The sequence below is a fragment of the Schistocerca cancellata genome, chromosome 9 (assembly GCF_023864275.1).
Source record: "Schistocerca cancellata isolate TAMUIC-IGC-003103 chromosome 9, iqSchCanc2.1, whole genome shotgun sequence".
NCBI classification, from domain to species: Eukaryota; Metazoa; Arthropoda; class Insecta; order Orthoptera; family Acrididae; genus Schistocerca; species Schistocerca cancellata.
Genome location: NC_064634.1, coordinates 221,422,380 through 221,445,427, shown reverse-complemented (window position 1 = coordinate 221,445,427; position 23,048 = coordinate 221,422,380). Strand labels below are relative to the sequence as shown.

The following is a 23,048-nucleotide window of genomic DNA, read 5'->3' as shown; positions in this document are numbered from 1 at the left end:
ATAATTGATAATATTCTTCTCAGGTATGCAGCCGGATCATAACGTCTTCATGACACAATATTTCCATGGTCCAACTGGCCGCCATCTTCAGGTGAGAGTGCTGGTGCACGATCTCGTCGGAACCGACTTCCTAGCGCAAGCAGCGGCCCCTATATAGGCCGCAGAAGACCCACAACGCGTGCGCGAGAAGGTGCTGTAACTGCCCTCTAGTGCAGTAAACATACTGCGCCCCCAGTGGTGGAAATACGCGAAATCGAGATATCACTGTCAAAAATTAAAAAACTTTTTATTCAGGCGATCGAAACACAGACCGTTGTTTTTTAATGTCAGATAACACCGGGTCCCAAGTCTTACTTAAAAGGTAACCCTTGTCTCTATTAATAAGATTGTAGATAAACGAATCTCTATGGATTCTTTTAAAACACAGTCCCAATAGCGAGATGCAGGGGCAACCATTTGTGTCTCGTCTTAGAGCATTCTGTGTCCCTCGGTGAGACAGTGCTCCGCCACTGCAGATTTCTCAGGTTGAAGCAGCCGTGTGTGCCGCTGATGCTCAACACATCAGTCCTGAATGGTCCGGATTGTCTGACCAATATATGCCTTCCCACAGTGGCAAGGGATCTTGTACACACCGGGCTTCCTCAAACCCAAGTTATCATTTACAGAGCCAAGGTGCGCTCTAATCTTGGCTGGCGGACGAAAAATACTTTTGATATGGTATTTTTTTAGAATTCTTCCTATCTTCGAGGAAATGCTCCCAGCAAGAGGCAGAAAAGCCAGCGATTTGCAGGTATCTACTGGTGGTTCAGGCGAAGGTCCAAACTGGAAAGCACAATGGATCTGTTTATCTGCATAGCCAGACTGCTTGAACACAACCTTAAGATGGTCCAATTCTTGTGTCAAGCTTTCTCCATCTGAAATGGCATAAGCTCTTCTCGCCAACGTCAAGGATGCAGGGAATTAAAATGATCTAGGAGGCGGTCAAGAGCTTCTCTCCCATGAGGCCACACCATAAACGTATCGTCCACATACCTCCAGAAACAGGTTGGTTTTAAGCACGCCGTCTTCAGAGCCATGTCCTCAAAATCTTCCATAAAAAGATTGGCGACTGCAGTGGCAGAGCGCTGTCTCACCGAGGGACACAGAATGCTCTATGATGAGAGACAAATGGTTGCCCCTGCATCTCGCTATTGGGACTGTGTTTTAAAAGAATCCATAGAGATTCGTTTATCTGACAATCTTATTAATAGAGACAAGGGTTATCTTATAAGTAAGACTTGGGACCCGCTGTTATCTGACATTAAAAAACAACGGTCTGTGTTTCGATCATCGGAATAAAAATATTTTAATTTTTGACAGCGATATCTCGATTTCGCCTATTTCCACCACTGGCGGCGCGGTATGTTTACTGCGCTAGAGGGCAGTTACGGCACCTTCTCGCGCACGCGTTGTGGGTCTTCTGCGGCCTATATAGGGGCCGCCGCTTGCGCTAGGAAGTCAGTTCCGGCAAGATCGTGCACCAGCACTCTCACCTGAAGATGGCGGCCAGTTGGACCACGGAAATATTGTGTCATGAAGACGTTATGATCCGGCTGCATACCCGAGAAGAATATTATCATCCTTGTCATTCTTAGTACAAAAGCTCTGATTCTCCCCCCCCCCCCCTCCTCCGACTGTGACTGTGACTGTGACTGTGACTAAGAAATGTTTTGTAAAAGTGAACAGTGAATGAACTTCGTATGTGTGACACATGCCAAAGTGAAACATAAACTTATGTGTTAAGTGGATTTAACAAGCATCAAAGTGATGGATGACATATCAGAGCATTCATTTTGTTCAGTTTAAATAGTTTGAACTAAACATATGCAAATGTCTGGTCCAACAGCACGAAGTTGTTTAAGGGTAATGTGAAATGATAAAACTATGACTGTTGAGTGATACAGTAAATTTCCTTGGACAAAAACACAGCTATGGTAAAAAGACGGATTTACAATGAAGCAAATAGTGTTACAACCGGAAAAAACTGTAGCACTGGTTTACTATCCATGCACATAGACGCTCCCCACAGTGCGTGCAATTTATATGGAGGTGAAAGTGTACAAAACTTTACTGGGATGTGTTACATCTGTGAGTACCAAAATTGCGAGTGCTTGCAAGAAACCCGGAAATATATGAAAACTAGACTGTGACACGACTACAATTCTCCGTAGCATGCATGGCACACACCATAAAGCATAAATGAAGAGCATGAAATTGCAAATAATGAGTTTATTTCCAGCAACAACACCTTGGCTGGTGAGATTTTTAACGCCCGATAGGTTGCACTGCTGCTTCTTCTGCCTCGGAGGGGTGGATGAGGCGTTATCAGAAGGGAATAGCGATGTTGGGATCGGACAAAGAGCGAGCGGTTTTGGGGCCCTCGGAGCGTGGGTCCATCACTCAACCCGAGGATGCAGGCTTCCTACCCTGAGAATGTCGGAGAGGGGTGTTCCAAGAGGGAGCACCATCCCTAGTAGGAGTCAGAAAAGAGGATCTCTTCCCCAGCTGAAGAGGAGAAGGAGGAGGAGGAGCGATTCCTTGAGGGGAAGGGATGGGAGATGCCAAGGGTGAGGAAAGAGAAGGGGGCAAAGGGGGAGGGGAGAGGAGGTAAGACAAAACGGAGGCCAAGGTAGAGGAGAGATTCACATGATGAAGTTTGCCAAACTTCTTCCGGGCTTCGAAGTAGCTGAGACAATCAAGGATCTTTATTTCCTGAATTATTTCTTCCTTCATATTCACTGGTCACTCCGATTAGCAGGGAGAATGGAGACCAGACCAATTTACACAATTAGGCGGTGGGTTTAAAGGGTTCCCTACATGAAGAGGATGGCTACAGTCACCACAGATAGGAGTGGCATAGTGTCGCAAGGACATGTGGCTGAGCTTCAGGTAACAGAAGCAATGGAAGGGAGTTGGACTGTATGGTTTCACATCCCATATGTAGACCATTACCTTGACCTTCTCAGGCAGGCTATCTAACTCCAATACCACGATGAAAGTGCCAGTGTCTACAAAACGGTCCTTAGGGCTTCCCTGGACACACTGGACAATGAATGCCATGTCGTTCCAGATTAGCCCTAAGTTCATCATTGGACTGTAGCTGAAGGTCCCTATGAAAAATTACACTTTGTGTATATTGATTGACTTGTGAGGAGCAGTAGTTATGGGGATGTCTCCTAAACAGTCATAGGCGGAGGGGGAGGGCGACTGGCTGGCAGAAGTTATCTTTATAAGGAGAGAGAGCCAGATCTCATCTTGCCTAATGACTCAATTTCACTGAACTTTCCACAAAGAAAAGTGGTTTTGTGGTGGCAAATGTCTCCCCGTCAGTTCAGTTGGTGGCCAAGCAGGGTAAGGCCACGAAAGCAGAAACAGGAACAGGAACTGAGACGGAATTACTTCTAGGAAGAGACGTGGCCGCAGAAGAGTGGCCAGAGAGTTCAACATGTTTCATGCTTTGAGCGTCTGCCCTGATACCATCCATGCCAAACAGAGGTTTGCCTCATGGGTTCCACCCAGCCACAGCAACAGCTGCTTGGCAAGACTGTCATTGCTGGCAACTCCGATGCCCCAGAAAGATAGGCAGCCACTCCTAGGCTTCCAAGGTATTCACGGTGCAGATACCAGTAGTGTGCTCCCAGTTGATAAATGAGTAGTTTGAGAATCAGATCTTCAGTCTCATATGTGAGATTCTAGATGTTATTCCACTGAATCCAGTTGCCACAACTGGAGGTCCACGGTGAAATCCATAGAGGAATCCCAGAAAATTACTGAGGAGGTCAAGTCCCACCCAGGATGTGGTGCCAATGGAAGAGGAAGTCAACGAGCTGCAGGTAATTACACTGTTATGTTCTACATTCACTTTGGCCCAGAAAGATGTAAAAAACCAGTAAGGGTCTTAGGTATTAAACATTTGCAGTTTAACAACAGTTCATATGCTGACCTCTCTTATGGCAATGTATAGTACTTGTGAAATAGAAGGGGGATAAGGAGACAAGTGCCCGCATCTCGTGGTCGTGCGGTAGCGTTCTCGCTTCCCACGCCCGGGTTCCCGGGTTCGATTCCCGGCGGGGTCAGGGATTTTCTCTGCCTCGTGATGGCTGGGTGTTGTGTGCTGTCCTTAGGTTAGTTAGGTTTAAGTAGTTCTAAGTTCTAGGGGACTTATGACCACAGCAGTTGAGTCCCATAGTGCTCAGAGCCATTTGAACCATTTTTTTAGGAGACAAGTAGCTGGATGACAATGGTATCATAAGAGAATGAGCACCAGCTTAAATTGAGGAAGGATAAAGAGAAATGTATGCCATTCCCCTTTGAAGAGGACTGTGTCAGCATTTAACTTAAGTTGTTTTGGGAACCCATACAAAACCTATCTTTAGAAGGTCGAATCAAGAATTCAATCCCCGCATCTTGGATGTGAATCCAGTGCCCCAATTATCATAATCTGTGCAGTACAAGGACACAACCACAGATTTATGTAACCAGTTCCTTAAATAAAGGTATTCAAATTCCTTTCAGGTGAGTTAAACTGTAGTGTTTTCCATCATACGTGATATGACTTTAAATTTAGATTATTATACTTTCCATAAATCAGTCAAGTTTCAATAATTATTGACATCAGACCGAAGATCATATATTAACTGCAACACAATTGAGGAGAGCCATACAATTCCAGCTCTAATAACCAAAACCTGATTTCTATAATATGAAAACAATGAAAGAGTGCAGACAAAAGTTTTTTTATTTGACATGGCAATTGCACCACGTAACTTGCTATCGATGATTTGCTTCACAAATATCATGTCACCTACCAATGATGGCTAATTTGCAGGAGGTATATAATGACTTACATTAGTATTGTTTAAATAGTGAGAATCAAGTTAGGAGGTTTTGTAGGGGTATGAGAGAAATTAACAATTTCCTGTCAAATCAAATACTGCCTTGTCTATTCCCTCGGATAACTACCTACTCCCCTGCTGAAGGTATTTCTGGAAGTGATAATCTATTTCTTCAACTGACAAATGTCATTAAAATTTGTCTACGACTATTGCATAAAATACTTTGTAATTTTTATGCTACAAGAATGGTCCTGACATTTTATTTGACAGCTTGGACCATCTAAAAAAATTACTAATTTTGAGTTATGTTGCAAAACATTATCCAATTTTTGATAGTATACACAGTTTTAAAGAACAAACATAATTTGACAGTAGCATCACAACTACAGCATAGAAAAACAACTTACTAGAAGGCTATCACTCTTGCAGTAAGACAACTTGCCTGGATCCCCCAACTGCAGGCAGACACGAAATAACAACTTTATGTCGCTCTTTGTTGGAATACCAGTACCCCATTGTCTCAGTGCTGACTCAGCTAGAGGTCGTTCTGGCCATAAAGCTTTGTCCACCTGCGAAAGAAATATTTCTAGTTACAGCTTCCTCTCCTTAGAGAAAATCTGGAACATGTGATAAGTGCCTCTGATCTACTGCAACTGCTTCATGTGTAATCTAATACAATGCCATTACAACTAAAATAACATTACTATACTCATTTTTCCCATGACGGCGTGCCGTTTGAGCGCTGTTAGTGACAGATAAACACCAGAGGAAGTCTCCAGCACTTGAGTGATTTAAGTAGTGTTAGTTGGAACGTTATTATGAGACAGAACAATGAGTGATGGAAGGTGGAGAAAGGGAGGGGATCACATAAAGAACAGGAGTAGTTGCATATCAGGTGTGTGGTTGGTGAAATGCGAATAGAAAGCTAGACGTATGGGAGAAGGAAGAAGCAAATGAATAGGGGTTTCCTGTGGGAAAGTCTGAATCAAAAGGAAGAAACAGTTCCAAATATGGTAAATGCAGGATTAGGCAAATAAATAATTCTGCCCTTGGAGTGTTTATAGAAAAAAATTATCAGTGAACACTGACATTTCTGTGCACACAAGATGAACAATAAACATAGCATGAGGAAGTCATGTATTACAACAATACTGAACTACTGAAAGTCAGATGAATGCTGAAGTCTGCTACAGTTACTCTCAATAGAATTGAAAAATTCACTGTTTATGCAAGTTTATAAAATTATACAATGAAATAGTCAACCACACACCCAGGACCATTCTTCTGCGGCTGATTGGCAATTGCTGGTCTTCCACTTCATATAGGTAACTTGAGTAAAATCAATTTTTAAGATAATTTGAAAGTTCTCTTAACTCTCTCCCACAATCAATAAAACTTTAATTACACCCAAATAATAGTAATTACTGAATTCTTTGAATCTCAACTAATGTAATGACAAATTCACACTTGATAGAATTTTAACTGGCTAATGCAAACCTTTCGAATAAACTTTAAAAACCCACAGTGTAACTGTATGTGTGTTTTATTAGTTAAAACATTGTCAAAAACATCAGAAATGTTCTCAATTGTGTTTATATTCCTGATGACGATTCAATATCTCAACTATACGGTGAATGGATAGCTTTACTCCTTTGTAGTGTGGTGTGCCCTGTGCTAAGCGCCAAAAGCCGATCGGCCGTGGGCTGCAACATTTAAACTCCCACGCCTGCACACTACCAGCAGCCAACTTTCAGAGTGCAACAACAGGACGTTGGCTGGTGGGCCATTGGGGTGCCATACCAGATGCCACATCAAGCTAGCAATCGGCACATGCACTAGCCAGCGGTGTGCATTGATCGGACTACGTTATGCACCTCCAACAAGGGAAGCATTCAGTTAGAAAGTTTTAGTCATCCGCATGGCCAGGATTTAAGACCACACACTGGCCGCAACTGGCAGTTCGTCCATCCGCTGAAGACTGATGTTCATCTCCAAAGCCACCCCCCCGTCACAATCTGCCTTCGATGTAATGCTTCTGGGGATGGCTCATGCCCAGCATGACACTTTTGGACTTTGAGAAGTTTCCAGTAGTGAACTTGGATAAATTTTCATATCCAATGCTGACACACACTTCAGCAAGGCAGGACATATTATGTGCCATTACGTGCCAGAGTAGTTACTTTTCTTATCCCCACCAGATGATGTGAGTTTCCTGCTAGGAAATAACAAATTTAGTTCTTTGGACCTGGAAACTTCAAGAAGTTAACTTTTTGTTGGATATTCAGAAGATTTGTGTTTCCTTTTTCAATTGAAGCCTCAGAAAAGTTTGCTCAAAGTCTTTTCAAATTAAGTGTTAATTGACACCCTATTCTCAATTTTTAGGAGACTTTCCATTTTGATTATTTGTATTCCACTCAGGGCTTTGCCATTACCATTTTACCTGTAATCACATTTTTTACAAAATCCAAGATTTAAGTACTGTGGTTATTCTCTCTTTCCTGAGTTACAGTCGATTTTGATGAACAATAATGACGTTCATGATATCTTATAATACTACAATAACTGGCATAATTTATCTCTCTGAATTGCAACGGAATATTCACAACAACTTTCGCAAGAAGTGAACAACTTCTAAACTAGATGCCCAAAAAACATTCACATGTGAACAACGAAACTTTTCTTTTTTGAAGTGTGTTACCCCAGAACACAACTGCACATGGCATTATTGTATGAAAACATGCGAAGCACATTAACTTGCCGATCTATTTATGCACAACAGTTGTAGTAACACAAGTTCCTAACTAGTTGAACTGAGTGGCTTAGAAATCTCCAAAATGTGTTTTCCTCTCAATTCATTTTCCTTTCCCATTTAAAATTTCTATCAATGTACACCAAATTCCAAACTGAACTTCTCATTAGTAGCATGTCCTTGGCTGTGCACAACATCAAAATTAAAGTGGAGTATGTCGAGTAACACCAGAAAGATGAGATGTGTTGGATGCACCTGAATCCAAGTGAAACGAAATTCTTCCTGCAGGTAACAGTCGAAAGTAAGCACACTAGACTCTCACTAATTCGGCCATTCCTTGCAAATACGCATGCCAAATTAGTTGATGTGCTGGATTATTGAGAGTGTCTTAAATTTAGTGTGAACACATAGGGATTACATTTCATTAAATTCAAAGAGACATTCATTTTTATGGAAAACCTAGTCCTTGAGTGTGTATATGAACAGTTGTATCACTCACTATGAAACACATCCCAAATTTTTTGTTGTCACATGATCTACAATGGCAATATGCTTTATTTCACTACAGCTTTACAAGCATTACATCAGAAATACATGTTTCTGATTTTTATATAACGTACTCCATGAAGACATCTGCAGCTTCAACACAAGCAGTACAAGATATCTTTTTCTTCTTCTCTCCTTCCACATCCTTGTCTTCATCAGTTTCTTCATAACTTCCCTGTATTGTCTGTTTTGTCTGTTAAAAGTCTGGTCATAAATAGTTGCTACTCCAACAATGTACTCAGCAGCAATGGTATTCCGAGAAGAACCCTCAGTACAACTTATTTCTAATTTCGTGTTCCTGCTTGAGATCTAGCAAAATGTGTTTCATTTTAGAAGTCATGATACTGAACTACAAAGAAAGCCACAATTTTGAACATGTATAGCATTGTTTAATGTTGTGATTAACCAACAACACTGTTGTACATTAGAATTCATTACTGTATGCATCATTTCTGCTTGAGTGATTTGAGGCTATATGTGAGCCAGATTAACAGGAGGCCTGGATTAACGAGAGTTTAGTGTGTTTAGAATACCTAGTTTATCACGAAAGTAAAGACAAAACAGTTTTATTCTTTGAATGGCCTTATGTTAAATCAGGTACTTGACTAACATGTAATGACACCACAACTTTCCTCATATTAGTGGCTTCACACCCACACACGTCCTTTGCACGATTTGAGAATCCCTTGTTTTTATATTTACTTTAAACGCTTTGATTATCAACATGTTGTCACCTCTGAATCTTATTTCATTTTATAAACCAGAAACTAGTCAATAAATCTTGTCACACTGACTCTTCAGAATATTTCAAGACTTTTTTTAGATTAGCAACACTGATGAATGGCAACATTGATTCTTTTTCTTCTTTCTCTGCTAATTGTGTTCCATAGTTCTGGCGTCTTGCCGATTTTCTATTGAAGCACTTTATTTGTGCAACTTGTCGTCATTGGAAATCTTTCCACCTCAAATGTCTTGATCAAAATTTCTGAGGCTGTCCCAGGGTCACACTTTCACTGTCTTACACTGATCTATTATAGACAAGTTGACATTTACCTTCAGATACATTGCAGGTTTCTCACAGAGTTTGAATGGTGAGCTTTTGAAGAAGTTAGGTTGACAGAGTAAAATAATGGTGTAACTTTAATATGCCAACACGAATGGTGTAAACCTTAAAAATCCAACAAAACTTCAAACATCCACTAACCGAAAGATAGTGCTGCTGCATCCATCGTCCGAGGTCACTCGCTAACACGTCAGTGATACAGTCCAGAAGCATAAAAATACGTTGAAAGCGTTTAGATTTTGGAAGGTCCACATATTTTTGTTTCTTTGATTTTGGAGTGAAAATTTGCTCCTTTTCTGGTGTGTCACTCAATTCATCTTCAAGCAGATCTAATAAAGTAGCCACCATACCACCAGGATGTAGCACATCATCCTAAAATATGACAACATTCATTAATTAGTCATTTTAATGAATAGAGCAGCCTTAGAGAAATAAAATTATAACAGTATACTAATCACACATTCATCTCTGTTTCTGAAAGTAAATACTATTCATCACTACAAATAGGTTTCATTGCACGCACGCACGCACGCACGCACACACACACACACACACACACACACACACACACACACACACACACACACACCTCTCTGGCTAGTTGAAGGTGAATATCAATGATACTCTCCCAGCACTCTCTCGATCTTTGCAGCAGCAATGTAAGTGAACTATATGTTTATCTGACTACTACTAGTATATAAAAAAAATTTGAAAAGGCACACTAAAGTACAAAACACTAATTTTTTTTAAGTATATCATGCAAACAGCCTCTCAGTTTGCCTCTGTAAGGATTTATGAACTGACAGAGGCGAACGAGAAAAATTATCCTCTTGGAACGTTCTACGTCTTTGCCAATGCCTACAATCATGTGGTACTTATAATTCTACTGGCAAAAGTGAAATGCTATGTTGTTAATGGCATCCCTTTTGCACAGATCGTCTTTCTTTCAGAAATGGAAGTACACGGAACATTCATAATTGGCCTTGTAGCTGGTTCATAGCAAACTCGGATACTACCTGGTCTGTGTCTGGTCAGCTATGGTTCAGTTTTTCTACTTATCAGTATACTTCTTTCTCAGTGGCGGCTGGTGCTCGTTTTCATTGATGAGGCTCACAATAAAGTCAATTTTCTATCAGAACTGCTCTAAATTGCTCCATTAAGTTTCGGGAATGCAGCCGCATGAATTCTGCTTCTTCTTCTAATATTTCGGCTGTATACCTTTCAGCCATCTTCAGAGAGAGCCGTATGACTGACGCTCCAGCGCTCGCTCCATCCTTTTAAACTCGCGGACCGCGCCACTGCGCATGCGGCCACAGATAAACAAGGCGCCAGTGATGTTGATCGGCGGCAAAGACGTACAATATGCATGGCTGCGCAATCGATCCATGCTGGGAGGTCGATGTATTACTGGGAGCTGAACTGTAGCGACGTCTTTGTAAGTTCAATATTGAAAGTGCCGGATTCCATGATTTATCTAATGTGAAACCGCTGTCTCTATTAATTAGATTGTTCGTTAAGCGGATTTCAATGGCCTCTTTTACTACGGAGTCCCAGGAAGATGAAACAGAAGTCAGAATTTCGACATTTTCATATACCATGTGAATGTGGCCTCTCATATATCGGACAAACGAATCGTACAGTCCAAGAGAGGTGTACGGAACATCGCAGGCACACTCGGCTCTTACAACCCAGTAAATCGGCTGTGGCAGAGCATTGTATTGATTCTGGTCACTCTATGGTATATGAAAATGTCGAAATTCTGACTTCTGTTTCATCTTTCTGGGACTCCGTAGTAAAAGAGGCCATTGAAATCCGCTTAACGAACAATCTAATTAATAGAGACAGCGGTTTCACATTAGATAAATCATGGAATCCGGCACTTCCAATATTGAACTTACAAAGACGTCGCTACAGTTCAGCTCCCAGTAATACATCGACCTCCCAGCATGGATCGATTGCGCAGCCATGCATATTGTACGTCTTTGCCGCCGATCAACATCACTGGCGCCTTGTTTATCTGTGGCCGCATGCGCAGTGGCGCGGTCCGCGAGTTTAAAAGGATGGAGCAAGCGCTGGAGCGTCAGTCGTACGGCTTTCTCTGAAGAAGGCTGAAAGATATACAGCTGAAATATTAGAAGAAGAAGCAGAATTCATGCGGCTGCATTCCCGAAACTTAATGGAGCAGTCTTTGCGCCGCGAAAACTTGAAGAATCTGCTCTTAATTGTTTGTTATATAACCTTCATCTATGTCTTCCTACTTAAAAAAAAACACTAGAAAAATAATAAACATTGTAATTATAAATTTAAAAATATAGGCTTAATCCAAGAAATACTTAGCTAATAATGAAGTACATACAGAAGTGATCTCAAATACAGGGTTATTACAAATGACTGAAGCGATTTCACAGCTCTACAATAACTTTATTGTTTGAGATATTTTCACAATGCTTTGCACACACATACAAAAACTCAAAAAGTTTTTTTAGGCATTCACAAATGTTCGATATGTGCCCCTTTAGTGATTCGGCCGACATCAAGCCAATAATCAAGTTCCTCCCACACTCGGCACAGCAAGTCCCCATCAATGAGCTCTAAAGCATCATTGATGCAAGCTCGCAGTTCTGGCACGTTTCTTGGTAGAGGAGGTTTAAACACTGAATCTTTCACATAACCACACAGAAAGAAATCGCATGGGGTTAAGTCGGGAGAGCGTGGAGGCCATGACATGAATTGCTGATTATGATCACCACCACAACTGATCCATCGGTTTTCCAATCTCCTGTTTAAGAAATGCCGAACATCATTATTGGAAGTGCAGTGGAGCACCATCCTGTTGAAAAATGAAGTCGGCGCTGTCGGTCTCCAGTTGTGGCATGAGCCAATTTTCCAGCATGTCCAGATACACGTGTCCTGTAACGTTTTTTTCGCAGAAGAAAAAGGGGCCATAAACTTTAAACCGTGAGATTGCACGAAACACGTTAACTTTGGGTGAATTGCAAATTTCCTGTACGAATGCGTGAGGATTCTCTACCGCCCAGATTCGCACATTGTGTCTGTTCACTTCACCATTAAGAGAAAATGTTGCTTCATCACTGAAAACAAGTTTCGCACTGAACACATCCTCTTCCATGAGCTGTTGCAACCGCGCCGAAAATTCAAAGCGTTTGACTTTGTCATCGGGTGTCAGGGCTTGTAGCAATTGTAAACGGTAAGGCTTCTGCTTTAGCCTTTTCCGTAAGATTTTCCAAACCATCGGCTGTGGTACATTCAGCTCCCTGATTGCTTTATTCGTCGACTTCCGCGGGCTACGCGTGAAACTTGCGCGCACGTGTTCAACCGTTTCTTCGCTCACTGCAGGCCGACCCATTGATTTCCCCTTACAGAGGCATCCAGAAGCTTTAAACTGCGCATACCATCGCCGAATGGAGTTAGCAGTTGGTGGATCTTTGTTGAACTTCGTCCTGAAATGTCGTTGCACTGTTATGACTGACTGATGTGAGTGCATTTCAAGCACGACATACGCTTTCTCGGCTCCTGTCGCCATTTTGCCTCACTGCGCTCTGGCGGCAGAAACCTGAAGCGCGGCTTCAGCCGAACAAGACTTTATGAGTTTTTCTACGTATCTGTAGTGTGTCGTGATCATATGTCAATGAATGGAGCTACAGTGAATTTATGAAATCGCTTCAATCATTTGTAATAGCCCTGTATATATCTGTGTGTGTGTGTGTGTGTGTGTGTGTGTGTGTGTGTGTGTGTGTGTGTGTGTGTGTGTAATACTGTAGATGGTCGACTGGTCGATATGTGCCTAACTGTTTAATTTCTAGCTTCTCTTCCATATTTAATAAATTATAAAGAGCATGTTTAACCATTCGTTTTAAAATCAATGTTAGAATATTCAAGTTTTAACAACACTGCTCACGAATCTGGAATACTACTGAGAGATGGGCCCATTTGGTGTCTGCAACATTTCCCGTTGATTGATGGCAGTAGGGGTGGGGGGCAGGGGGTTGGAATGTAGGGCCGAATGTGCATCACTTTGGTTATATGTCAACAGTGCACGTAATTCATACAGCTGCTGCCTACACAGCTATCTCATTTCAACAATGGAATTTCTGCTGGTACTTCGCTAAGCATTGTTGGCTCTCGAAAGTTGGCTACCGGATGTTAAAGCAAATAATACGTTATTCAATGGAAGGATTCCTATTTTTGCCGATTTCAGCCAATTGAGGACTGGAGAGGAACTGTTTAAGTTACACTGCTTCAAAATATTTGATAGAATAATAATTGAAATTGGAAACAGATCTGACATATAACATTTCATCTCACTTTAATCTCTTACCAGGAAAGCATTTAATGAGAACTCTGTATCTTATTTTGAGACATATACAGCTGATTATGGAGCCAAATACAAAAGAAACATCGACACACCAGAGCTAATTAACAAAATAGCTGCTTACAAATTCCACTAGAAAGAGCTGATGAAGAGCACTAAAACAGATTGCCATTTGGATACATTGAATTTTTTGTGTTTTATGTATAGTTTATGAGTGCTTATGCAAACATTGAAATAACTTTGAGGATATTTGTGACAATTACAATGTACTTTCAGCAAACTAAAGATGATAAAAAAAACTACTTATAGTCAAGTGTAGGTGAAGTGGACTGTCAAATTCAGCTACCTTGTTGCTGGAATATGACACAGCTGCTCAATTTGACTTCAACAACATTATGAACGAGTTTGCTGCACTCAAAGCGAGGAAATAGAAAGTAAAATTATAATGAAACACAATTCTTAGAAAGGAATGTGCAAAAATTAATTATAGCCCTTTTATCTTTGTATCTTATTAATGATTTCCAGTTAATAATTCAATAGGTGCAAATAAAATCTGCTATTTATTATAAATCATGATAAAATCCATTATAGATTTTGTTTTACTCTCTTTTAAAGTCTGGACAATTTGTATTACATACACACAAAATTCTAGCTTTCGCAACCAACAGTTGCTTCATCTGGAAAGAGGGAAGGAGAGGGAAAGATGAAAGGATGTGGGTTTTAAGGGAGAGGGTAAGGAGTCATACCAATCCCGGGAAGTCTTTTCTGCTCCCGGGATTAGAATGATTCCTTACCCTCTCCCTTAAAACCCACATCCTTTCGTTTTTCCCTCTCCTTCCCTCTTTCCTGATGAAGCAACCGTTGGTTGCGAAAGCTAGAATTTTGTGTGTATGTTTGTGTTTGTTTGTGTGTCTATCGACCTGCCAGTGCTTTCATTTGGTAAGTCACATCATCTTTGTTTTTAGATATAAATTATTTAACAGTTACATTGTACACCCATACACATTCCCTGATACACTTACACAAGGAATAACTTATCTGAAACCTAAAGATTAAGCAGACACAGCAAATCCAGCAAAATATTGCCCCATAACATGCCTACCAACAATATACAAAATATTAACTTCAGTCATTACACAGAAATTAATGACACACACAACACAGAACAAAATTATAAATGAAGAACAAAAAGGCTGCTGCGAAGGAGCACGAGGATGTAAGCTGATAATAGATGCAGAGGTGACATATCAAGCTAAAACTAATCAAAGGTCGCTACACTATGCATACATTGATTACCAAACAGCTTTTGATAGTGTACCCCACTCATGGCTACTACAAATATTGGAAATATACAAAGTAGATCCTAAATTTATACAGTTCCTAAACGAAGTAATGAAAAATTGGAAAACCACACTTAATATCCAAACAAATTCAAATAATATCACATCACAGCCAATATAGATTAAGCGTGGAATATACCAAGGAGACTCATTAAGTCCTTTCTGGTTCTGCCTTGCTCTGAACCCACTATCCAACATGCTAAATAATACAAATTATGGATACAATATTACTGGAACATACCAACACAAAATCACACATTTGCCTTACATGGATGATCTAAAACTACTGGCAGAAACAAATCAGCAACTCAACCATTTACTAAAGATAACAGAAGTATTCAGCAATGATATAAATATGGCTTCTGGAACAGACAAATGTAAGAAAAATAGCATAATCAAGGGAAAACACTCTAAACAGGAAGGTTACATATTGGATAACCACAGCGACTGCATAGAAGCGATGAAAAAAACAGATACTTATAAATATCTAGGATACAGACAAAAAATAGGAATAGATAATACAAATATTAAACAAGAACTAAAACAAAAATAAAGACTAACAAAAATACTGAAAACAGAATTGACAGCAAGATACAAGGCAAAAGCTATAAATACTTATGCTATACTAATATTGACATACTCATTTGGAGTAGTGAAATGGAGTAACACAGACCTAGAAGCACTCAATACACTTACACGATCACAATGCCACAAATATAGAATACATCACATACATTCAAAAACTTGCCATATGACATAAACTAATACAACAACACGTTCCCCCATACAAGTATGCACCACAAAATGTACTGGAGAATGATGAATACAAATTATACTGGAACAGAACCATTATAACAGAGAAAACATCACCACATAACAAATCTGACATCATAATCACCAATAAAATGAAGAAATTAACACAACTAAACGAAAAATCCATACCCAATACAACAAATATACAGAAGAAAACAGGAGAAAAAATTGAAAAATTCATCCAACTGGCTGAGGAATTCAAGGACATGTGGCATCAGGTTAAAGTTGACATTATACCAATTATTCTATCAACTACAGGAGTCATACCACACAATATCCACCAGTACATCAAAGCAATACAGCTACATTCAAACGTATATATACAACTACAGAAATCTGTAATTATTGATACATGTTCAATTACCCGAAAGTTCCTAAATGCAATGTAACATATACCGCACAGTTAAAATGAAGTCATGCTTGATCAAGGTCAGCGTCACTTTCCATTTCTAACCAGACGTAACGTCTGAGACAGGAAAGAGAAATAATAATAATAATAATAATAATAATAATAATAATAATTATTATTATTATTATTATTATTATTGATCAAGGTCAGCGTCACTTTCCATTTCTAACCAGACGTAACGTCTGAGACAGGAAAGAGAAATAATAATAATAATAATAATAATAATAATAATAATAATAATAATAATAATTATTATTATTATTATTATTATTATTATTATTATTATTATAATTATAATAATAATAATAATAATAATAATAATTATTATTATTATTATTATTATTATTATTATTATTATTATTATTATTATTATTGAACAAGGTCCGCGTCACTTTCCATTTTTAACCAGACATATAACGTCTGAGAAAGGAAAGAAATAATAATAATAATAATTATTATTATTATTATTATATTATAATAATAATAATAATTATTATATTATTATTATTATTATTATTATTTCTTTCCTTTCTCAGACGTTATATGTCTGGTTAAAAATGGAAAGTGACGCGGACCTTGTTCAAGCGTGACTTCCTTTCAACTGTACGGTATATGTTACATTGCATTTAGGAACTTTCGGGTAATTGAACATGTATCAATAATTACAGATTCCTGTAGTTGTATATACATGTTTGGATGTAGCTGTATTGCGTTGATGTACTGGTGGATATTGTGTGGTATGACTCCTGTAGTTGATAGTATAATTGGAATAATGTCAACTCTATCCTGATGCCACATGTCCTTGACTTCCTCAGCCAGTTCAATGTATTTTTCAATTTTTTCTCCTGTTTTCTTTTGTATATTTGTGGTATTGGGTATGGATATTTCGATTAGTTGTGTTAATTTCTTCTTTTTATTGGTGAGTATGATGTCAGGTTTGTTATGTGGTGTTGTTTTATCTTGTTATAATCGTTCTGTTCCAGTATAATTTGTATTCATCATTCTCCAGTACATTTTGTGGTGTGTACTTGTATGTGGGAACGTGTTGTTTTATTAGTTTATGTTTTATGGCAAGTTGTTGATGTATTATTTTTGCTACATTGTCATGTCTTCTGGGGTATTCTGTATTTGCTAGTATTGTACATCCGCTTGTGATGTGATCTACTGTTTCTATTTGTTGTTTGCAAAGTCTGCATTTATCTGTTGTGGTGTTGGGATCTTTAATAATATGCTTGCTGTAATATCTGGTGTTTATTGTTTGATCCTATATTGCAATCATGAATCCTTCCGTCTCACTGCATATATTGCCTTTTCTTAGCCATGTGTTGGATGTGACTTGACCGATGTGTGGATGTGTTAGATGAAACGGGTGCTTGCCATGTAGTGTTTTGTTTTACTTTCTTCGTATCTGTTGATGTTATGTGATCTAAAGGGTTGTAGAAGTGGTTATGAAATTGCAATGGTGTAACTGATGTGTTTATATGAGTGATTGCTTTGTGTATTTTGCTAGTTTCTGCTCGTTCTATAAAGAATTTTCTTAAATTGTCTACCTGTCCATAATGTAGGTTTTTTATGTCAGATAAATCCCCTTCCTCCTTCCTTTCTGTTTAATGTGAATCTTTCTGTTGCTGAATGTATGTGGTGCATTCTATATTTGTGGCATTGTGATCGTGTATGTGTATCAAGTCCTTCTAGGTATGTGTGACTCCATTTCACTACTCCAAATGAGTAGGTCAATATTGGTATAGCATAAGTATTTATAGCTTTTGTCTTGTTTCTTGCTGTCAATTCCGTTTTCAGTATTTTTGTTAGTCTTTGTCTATATTTTTCTTTTAGTTCTTCTTTAATATTTGTATCCTAGATATTTATAGGTACTGTTATTTTCATCGCTTCTATGCAGTCACTGTGGTTATCCAATATGTAATCTTCTTGTTTAGTGTGTTTTCCTTGACTATGCTACTTTTCTTACATCTGTCTGTTCCAAAAGCCATATTTATAGCATTGCTGAATACTTCTGTTATCTTTAGTAATTGGTTGAGTTGCTGATTTGTTTCTGCCAGTAGTTTTAGATCATCCATGTAAGGCAAATGTGTGATTTTGTGTTGGTATGTTCCAGTAATATTGCATCCATAATTTATATTATTTAGCATGTTGGATAGTGGGTTCAGAGTAAGGCAGAACCAGAAAGGACTTAATGAGTCTCCTTGGTATATTCCACACTTAATCTGTATTGGCTGTGATGTGATAATATTTGAATTTGTTTGGATATTAAGTGTGGTTTTCCAATTTTTCATTACTATGTTTAGGAACTGTATCAATTTAGGATCTACTTTGTATATTTCCAATATTTATAGTAACCATGAGAGGGGTACACTATCAAAAGCTGTTTGGTAATCAATGTATGCGTAGTGTAGCGACCTTTGTTTGGTTTTAGCTTGATATGTCACCTCTGCATCTATTATCAGCTGCTCTTTACATCCTCTTGCTCCTTTGCAGCAGCCTTTTTGTTCTTCATTTATAATTTTTGTTCTGTGTTGCATGTGTCATTAATTTCTGTGTAATGACTGAAGTTAATATTTTGTATATTGTTGGTAGGTATGTTATGGGGCAATATTTTGCTGGGTTTGCTGTGTCTGCTTTATCTTTAGGTTTCAGATAAGTTATTCCTTGTGTAAGTGTATCAGGGAATGTGTATGGGTGTGCAATGTAACGGTTAAATAATTTGTTAAATAATTTAGTTAGATGTGAATGTGTTGAGGTGAACTTCTTTAGCCAGAAATTTGCTATTTTATCTTTTCCAGGGGCTTTCCAATTGTGCATAGAATTAATTGCTCGGGTGACTTCATGTTGAAAAATTATCACTTCTGGCATTTGTGGTATCATCTTGTATGTGTCTGTTTCTGCTTGTATCCACCGTGCATTTCTGTTATGTTGTACCGGGTTTGACCATATGTTGATCCGGAAGTGTTCCATGTCTGTTATGTTTGGTGGGTTGTTTATTTTAATGTGTGTGTTATCTATTGTCTGATAAAATTTCTTTTGGTTTGTGATGAATGTATGGTTTTGTTTCCTTCTATTTTCACTTTTTTTGTATCTTCTAAGTCGCTTGGCCAATGCTTGTAATTTCTGCTTCTTTTCATCTAATTGCTCTATTGCTTCTTGTTGTGAGATTTTATCTAACCTTTTTCGTTTTTTGTCTGATATTTCATTTCTTATAAATTGTGTTAGCTGTTCGATGTCTTTTCTCAGTTTTTCTATTCTGATCTGTAGCCTGTGTTGCCATGCTGGTTTTGTGTTTTTTTTCTGTGTGTTGGTTTGTTCTGATCTCTGCCTAGTGTGTATATTTAGTGTAGTGAGTGCTCCTGTATAAACCAGTAGTTGTAACTCTTCCATAGTTGTATTTTCATTTATTTTGTTGTGTATGATTGTGTTGATAGTTGTTATTGTTGTTTCGACTTGTGGGTTATTTGGTGGTGTACGTAAGAATGGTCTAACGTCTGTATTTGTGTCTTTGTATTCTATATACGTTAGCTGAAATTTTTCTTTTATATCTAACTTGTGTGCCACTTCGTGTTCTATTTGTGCTTGTTCTGGTGGCTGTCTTAAGATTTCGTTTTCCTCTGATTGTTTAATTGATGCGTGGTGTTCTTTGTTAGTTTGCTCTGGGATGTTTGAGTCCATTACTGCTTCTTCTGATTGCACATTATTTTGTTCCAGTATTTGTTGTACTTGTTGTTTGATGTTTTCTAATTCTAACTGGGGTATCCTGTTATTTTTTATTATTACACAGATCTGATCAGCTAGTCGTTGTTCTGTTAAAAATTTTAATTCTGGGTATCTGGTAATCAATGTTGTGTATACTTGTGATCTGTATCCAATTGTGTTGGTTCCTAAAATTGTTGCTTGGTAATAACAGAACATGAGGTGTCGGTTAACTTCATCCGACCATCTCATCCTCTGTCTTTGTTTTTCTTCTAGAGTGGTTGCAGGAAGTATATCCTGCAAAACACCTCTATTTGGATTTAAATCATTTTCCGTGTGGCTAGCAGTGTCGTTACCATTGTGGACGGGCACAGGGTTGAAGCATCGTCCCCGACCATGACAGCGCTTGTCTGAGGTTTCGTTAGTTCTGTCCTGAACCAACTAATCACACTAAAAGGGGGGTTAGCACTTTTAGTAGTTTGTTCTTTTCGTCACCTTTTACGACTGGCAGAACATACCGAAGGCATATTCTTTATTATTATTATTATTGACTTTTTTTTCCTCAGACTTAAGTCTGGTTAAAAATGGAACGTGACGCGGACCTCGGTCAAGCGTGACTTCCTTGTAACTGTATGGTATATGTTATATTGCATTTAGGAACTTTCGGGTAATTGAACATGTATCAATAATTACAGATTTTTGTAATTGTATATATATGTTTGGATGTAGCTGTATTGCATTGATGTACTGGTGAATATTGTGAGGTATGACTCCTGTAGTTGATAGTATAATTGGGATAATGTCGACTTTATCCTGATGCCACATGTCCTTGACTTCCTCAGCCAGTTGGATGTATTTTTCAATTTTTTCCCCTGTTTTCTTCTGTATATTTGTTGTGTTGGGTATGGATATTTCAATTAGTTGTGTTAATTTCTTCTTTTTATTGGTGAGTATGATGTCAGGTTTGTTATGTGGTGGTGTTTTATCTGTTATAATGGTTCTGTTCCAGTATAATTTGTATTCATCATTCTTCAGTACATTTTGTGGTGCATACTTGTATGTGGGAACGTGTTGTTTTATTAGTTTGTGTTTTATGGCAAGTTGTTGGTGTATTATTTTTGCTACATTGTCATGTCTCCTGGGGTACTCTGTATTTGCTAGTATTGTACATCCACTTGTGATGTGATCTACTGTTTCTGTTTGTTGTTTGCAAAGTCTGCATTTATCTGTTGTGGCATTGGGATCTTTAATAATATGCTTGCTGTAATATCTGGTGTTTATTGTTTGATCCTGTATTGCGATCATGAATCCTTCCGTCTCACTGTATATATTGCCTTTCCTTAGCCATGTGTTGGATGCGTCTTGATCGATGTGTGGCTGTGTCAGATGATACGGGTGCTTGCCGTGTAGTGTTTTCTTTTTCCAATTTACTTTCTTTGTATCTGTTGATATTATGTGATCTAAAGGGTTGTAGAAGTGGTTATGAAATTGCAATGGTGTAGCCGATGTATTTATATGAGTGATTGCTTTGTGTATTTTGCTAGTTTCTGCTCGTTCTAGAAAGAATTTTCTTAAATTGTCTACCTGTCCATAATGTAGGTTTTTTATATCTATAAATCCCCTTCCACCTTCCTTTCTGCTTAATGTGAATCTTTCTGTTGCTGAATGTATGTGATGTATTCTATATTTGTGGCATTGTGATCGTGTAAGTGTATTGAGTGCTTCTAGGTCTGTGTCACTCCATTTCACTACTCCAAATGAGTAGGTCAATACTGGTATAGCATAAGTATTTATAGCTTTTGTCTTGTTTCTTGCTGTCAATTCTGTTTTCAGTATTTTTGTTAGTCTTTGTCTATATTTTTCTTTTAGTTCTTCTTTAATATTTGTATTATCTATTCCTATTTTTTGTCTGTATCCTAGGTATTTATAGGCATCTGTTTTTTCCATCGCTTCTATGCAGTCGCTGTGGTTATCCAATATGTAATCTTCTTGTTTAGTGTGTTTGCCCTTGACTATGCTATTTTTCTTACATTTGTCTGTTCCAAAAGCCATATTTATATCATTGCTGAATACTTCTGTTATCTTTAGTAATTGGTTGAGTTGTTGATTTGTTGCTGCCAGTAGTTTTAGATCATCCATGTATAGCAAATGTGTGATTTTGTGTGGATATGTTCCAGTAATATTGTATCCATAATTTGTATTATTTAGCATGTTGGATAGTGGGTTCAGAGCAAGACAGAACCAGAAAGGACTTAATGAGTCTCCTTGGTATATTCCACGCTTAATCTGTATTGGCTGTGATGTGATGCTATCTGAATTTGTTTGGATATTAAGTGTGGTTTTCCAGTTTTTCATTACTGTGTTTAGAAAGTGTATCAATTTAGGATCTACTTTGTATATTTCCAAAATCTGTAGTAACCATGAGTGGGGTACACTATCAAAGGCTTTTTGGTAATCAATGTATGCGTAGTGTAGGGACCTTTGTTTAGTTTTAGCTTGATATGTCACCTCTGTATTATTATTATTATTATTATTATTATTATTATTATTATTATTATTATTATTATTATTATTGTAAATAAATAAACAAAGGATGGAAAAGACAGAAAAATGGAAGAAACACAAGGAAAAATGTTGGAAAAAATTAGAATTATTCTGGTCCGAAATGTGTTAATCAGCTACTTCGACAGGGCCATGGCTTCTTAAAATCATGCCTTGAAATGAGATTCATTCTGTCTGAAATTTTGCACACCACACCTAGAATAGCTTTCTGTCACCCTCCCAGTCTCTGCAATATTCTCGTCAGACTCGATGCTCTTTTTGCACCCATCTGCCTACCCTATGGCTCCTACCCTTGTGACCGTCCCCCACTGGGAAACTTGCTCTATGTACCCTCCTACCACCACCTATAACAGCCATGTTATGGATCAAGATATCGAGAAAAGTTTCAAGGATGTTTCAGATCGGGTTCTTAGGAGTTTATCATGAAAATTTCAGCCATTTGCTTGATGTAGCAGTCTTTGAATCCGCAACTCCATTTTGGTATGAAAAAAATATTAATTAGAAAACTTTTTTTTTTGCGGAGTGGGGGGGGGGGGGGGGTTTTCTGACGAACCGCCCATGAACTAATTGTGCCTCCATAAGCCTCTTAAGGCCCACTGTACACCACATCAAATACAAACAACTGATTTCCTCTTTCCTCCACTTGTCTAAAGAAAA

At 38.3% G+C, this 23,048-nt stretch overlaps 1 protein-coding gene across 1 annotated transcript in view; it reads right to left on the bottom strand.

Annotated features, from left to right (window-relative positions):
* Positions 1 to 23,048, bottom strand: part of LOC126100884 (uncharacterized) — a 563,003-nt gene that overhangs the window by 87,648 nt on the left and 452,307 nt on the right. The window contains exons 10-11 of the mRNA XM_049911552.1: positions 9,374 to 9,604; positions 5,282 to 5,443 (exon numbers count right to left, since the gene is read on the bottom strand). Of these exons, the coding sequence (XP_049767509.1) occupies positions 5,282 to 5,443; positions 9,374 to 9,604 (393 nt within the window). The remainder of the gene's footprint in view (positions 1 to 5,281; positions 5,444 to 9,373; positions 9,605 to 23,048) is intronic.